Raw genomic sequence first — 4,441 nt, forward strand, 5'->3', positions numbered from 1 at the left:
CATATTATTTGTTATATTTTTATTATTCATTATTTTCACTTGACTCGCATAAATAATTTTGTTCGAAGAACATTTTATGCAGTTGTACTTCACAGCACTTCACTTGCAATTTGCAATTTCTAGTTTAACCTAATACTGTATCATAACAAGTAGAATACTGGAGCTATTTGAACCAAGAACCCAGTTTTTATAAGTGTTAACTTTGTGTTTGTAAGATATTATTCAGATGCATTCAAATAACTTGTTTTATTATTTTTTTAAAATTATTTAGCCAGCAATTGGAACAAATCCGATAGCATGTGGTGCTCCTGCAACTGGCGATGATAGCTTTGTTCTTGATATGGCAACTTCGGCTGTGGCTGTAGGAAAGGTAGGTACTACTACAGATTGTATCTACGATATATGATCAAGTAGCACCTCTGGGATATGATCACCAGTGCATAGGATCTCTGTGATATATATGGCAGTGGAGACATTCTTTTGTAAGATACAATTTTGTAAAGTGAAGTTAAACATTTATAGCATTTAAGTTGTGTAAACTGTAGCTTACATAAGGAACACCACGATATCGAAGGGGTATCTCGCAAACCTCAAATAGAAGCCCAATGGGCTTAATCTCAAGAAGAAGCCCATCTAGAATTGAAGCCCCCCCCTCTTTTGTTGGCAAAATCAGCCTTGAAAAGAAACCCATGGGCTTCTTTTCAAGATAGCGTGGGCTTTTTTCGAGATAGTACAGTACATACACAGTACATGAACTTCAAAGCAACTAAATAAATTAAAAACATGCTTGGTTTATACAGTAGTTTTTAAGTGATTTAATGCCAGTTAATACATGATACAGATTGATGTTACAGTGGCCCTACTTTTATTTACTGTATAGTAGTAATTCCCAAAATTTACATCATTCGTTTTGAAACGAAGTCCCCCCACCCCTTCTTTACTTTGCAAATGTAGCCCAAAGAAACCCATCCAAAGTTTGCTTTATGACAAGTAACATGATGAAGAGCTCTGGTTGTTTACATGAATGCTATGAATAGGATCATGTGAACGAGCAGCCATTGAGTATTATGGTTTTTTTTTTGTGTGTAATTTTTTTTTTATACATAACTTTTGATTTCATTTCTAAATAGATTGAGTTGAATGACAGGAAGGGCCTTCCAATACCAGATGGATGGGGATCAGACTCCAGAGGAAAGGTATGTCTTTACATCTTAAGCATCTTTTTGTTTTTCTTATACCAGTAAATTCATGTTGATAATGTTCATAAATTTACACATTTCTTCTAGGTATCTAATGATGCAAAGGCTATTTTGAATGGAGGAGGCCTAATGCCACTTGGGGGTACTGAGCTTTGCAGTGGTTACAAGGTATTTAATTATTAATAATGGTTGTGATGATGATAATTGTAATGATGATGATGATGATGTTTTGATACACATCGATTATTAATAAATATATTAATAATATTGATATTGTTTATAATAATAATGATAATGTGATAATCCAATTTTATTTCATCCTGGATAACCCAGATTTAGCCAAAACTGTTCTTCCTTGGGCTATGTATTTGTACATATGGTATTTAAAATAAATATAGTATTACATAAATCAGTAAAAACTAAGCAAGACTTTATATGTTACATTCCATTGCCATAGGGTTATGGATTAGCAATGATGGTGGAGCTCTTTTGTGGAATTCTGGGAGGTGCAAGTTATGGTCCACATATTAGGAAATGGAAAGATACTGACAGAGTGGCAAATCTGGTAAGTTTATTCCCCATAGTAATTTAAAAAGTTCCACATTCACCACAGCCCCCCACCTCCCCACCCTCCTCCTTTCTTAACAGGCTGGGTCTGCCCCTGATATAGAAAAATATAATTTAAAAGTACTTACTTTTGTACCCCATGGTTTATGTTATGCATTAAGATTTCAACAGCTTACCATTACCTGTGTAAATATCAACTGTAAATTCTCATTTTAACAAAAATACCATTCCACTCTGTTTGTGATTGAAGACTTTGTGTACAGTTCATTAACAAATTTGTTTTCAGTTTTTTAACATATTTCTTGTTCTTTTTAGGGACAATGTTTCGTAGCCATCAACCCAGACGCCTTTGCTCCAGGATTTCCCGACCGAATGCAATCATTTTTAAGCGATTATCGCAATGCCACCCCTGTAAGCAATTTATAAATTTGTACAAGTAAAGTTCATTGTTTGTTTATTACTTTGATTATGTATTTTTTTTTCAACTGTCTTTTATGGTGGTCCTGGCCTAGTTGATCATTCAGGCAATCAATCAAATATTCTCATTTAATTAAAGGGAAATATGGTTGACTTGTCCTTGGTACTCAAAAAATGGTCAAGTTAGCTTTTCAAAAGAAAATTGGGGCAAATTTGCTATATAGGAAGTGGTGCTTCATAAAGAAAGAGAAAAAAAAATCATAGGATGCTTATAATTTTGTTTACTTTCATGCCAGGCTGATAGTGAAAAGGAAGTGTTTGTAGCAGGTGACCCTGAAAGGAAGCACATTGAAAAGGTAGCGAAAGATGGAGGCTTGTCCTACCACAGAAATCTGGTAGATCACCTTGTAAGTACACTGTCTGTTATTAGTCTAATTCGCAAGAGACAAAAAGCTAAATGTTACAGGACGTTATATAGTTGTATAGGCCAGCTAGATATAATTTTCACTAGAGCCCCTGTGAATACTGTTCCAGAGCTGGAGAACAGAGCAATGAAAATGATTCTTCTGCCTGTTAGGCCAGTAGTTTTCTTTGTAGTATTTAGGATATTTCATGGTTATATTTTTTTTGTTCATGTTAAGTGCATAGAGGCAACTTTCTTGCATTATGGGCCATAGAAGACATTATTATTATTATTATTATTATTATTATTATTATTATTATTATTATTATTACATTATTAAGAAGACACAACAATAATTGTTACTTAACCAATATCCTGAGGCGCGTGGAACGGAGAGAGTAGAGAAAACAGTAGAACTTATACATACTTAATATTATTATTTTTACTATTATGATTAAATGAGAACACTGCTTGCATTGAGTTTTTAGTTTATTTGAATAGTAAATTGGGTTTTCTTCCAGTGCCGTCATTGAATTGGCAAGTAAGTATAAACAAAATATCATGATTTTTGATAATTCAATCTCTCAAAATACTGTACATGCTTACAATATGGGAGCTTGAAATAAATGTTTTACTATATTTTTAAAAATATTTTTTTACAGAACACTCTAGCTACTGACTTGAAAGTTGAGCAGATTAAAACAAAATAATCCATTCAGACTATTGAGACAATATTTTTTTACTTTTATGCTGGTATGCTTATGTATCCTTCAAAGGCTAAATGTATTATTGTAGATTAATAATCATGAAATCTTAATTTAATCCAGATGGTTTTAGGGCCTTGTAAGATTTTAATTGGCGTGAATAATATTTTATTCATATTTACTTGAAAATGGAATAAAACATATTAACTGCCTGTAGATGCCACAGTATTATGTATTATTGTAGAATAATAGTCCTGAAATCAAAATTTAATCCAGATAGTTTCAAGGCCTTGTAACAAAGATTTTAATTGTTGTGTAATGATACATAATATACAGTATGTTTACTTAAAAATGGAATAAAATGTATTAACTGCCTGTAGGTGCCACAGTGGATGCAGATTAGTTCTCAACCTTTAGGTCGGGGTTCAATCCCTCCTTGTGAGTTTCATTTGCGTCTTTAGCAGGAGTCTCCGGTTGTCCGGAGCTTCTGGGAGATCTGGATAAAATAATGAGCTTTCTTAACATATTTTATTTTATTTTGCTGCATATGGTCATACCCATCGGCACTGACTTCCATGAGACAATTGATAATAAAGTAGTAAAAACATGCAAATGTTATGAATTTGCAGGAGATGGGTAATCTTCCGGGAGAATCTTGCTTGCTTGTGGGAGTCCGTCCCAATATTTAGGAGACTTGGGACCCCTGCACAAAATGCAATATAATGCAATATATATATATTCTATATATAATTTTGCTTACTGCAACATTATATATAGAATTTTCCCCAGGGAGCTAGAGCTAAGGATGTACTGTATTCCATGTGTAGCATCCAGAAATGATGTGAAGAGCTTTGAAGCCTAGTTTGCATGAAGGTATTTTAAGTCATTAATTCTAATACATTGAAGCAAGTGGTACAACAAGAGTCCTGGATTCTAACCAAAACATCAGGGTTGTACATTTGCCATGCTCGTACCCTTCGGCAAGGCACTATATCTACATTGTCTCTTCACCATGGAGTATGCTATCAATTGGTACCTGGGTTACACATGTGTTGATGCATATTTTTATGATATGCTATGGGTATGTGTTCCATCTGTTTTGCTGTGGTGTTAGGGTAATACTTATATCTTAAGTCACAAAGGGTTAAAAG

General features: G+C 33.7%; 1 protein-coding gene across 4 annotated transcripts in view; it reads left to right on the plus strand.

Moving 5' to 3' along the window:
* Nucleotides 1-4,435, plus strand: part of LOC117117310 (uncharacterized oxidoreductase YjmC-like) — an 11,111-nt gene extending 6,676 nt beyond the window's left edge. For 3 of the 4 annotated variants that reach the window (XM_033261574.1, XM_033261571.1, XM_033261572.1), the window contains 7 exons: nt 272-370; nt 1,131-1,196; nt 1,287-1,367; nt 1,657-1,764; nt 2,082-2,177; nt 2,480-2,590; nt 3,249-4,435. In XM_033261574.1, the coding sequence (XP_033117465.1) occupies nt 272-370; nt 1,131-1,196; nt 1,287-1,367; nt 1,657-1,764; nt 2,082-2,177; nt 2,480-2,590; nt 3,249-3,296 (609 nt within the window). In that variant the 3' untranslated portion in view covers nt 3,297-4,435. The remainder of the gene's footprint in view (nt 1-271; nt 371-1,130; nt 1,197-1,286; nt 1,368-1,656; nt 1,765-2,081; nt 2,178-2,479; nt 2,591-3,248) is intronic. The other variant, XM_033261573.1, reaches the window with a different exon arrangement.
* The last annotated feature ends 6 nt before the right edge of the window (nt 4,436-4,441 follow it).

The sequence above is a fragment of the Anneissia japonica genome, unplaced genomic scaffold (assembly GCF_011630105.1).
Source record: "Anneissia japonica isolate Jap-2015-1 unplaced genomic scaffold, ASM1163010v1 scaffold287749_len374965_cov195, whole genome shotgun sequence".
In the NCBI taxonomy this organism is placed as follows: Eukaryota; Metazoa; Echinodermata; class Crinoidea; order Comatulida; family Comatulidae; genus Anneissia; species Anneissia japonica.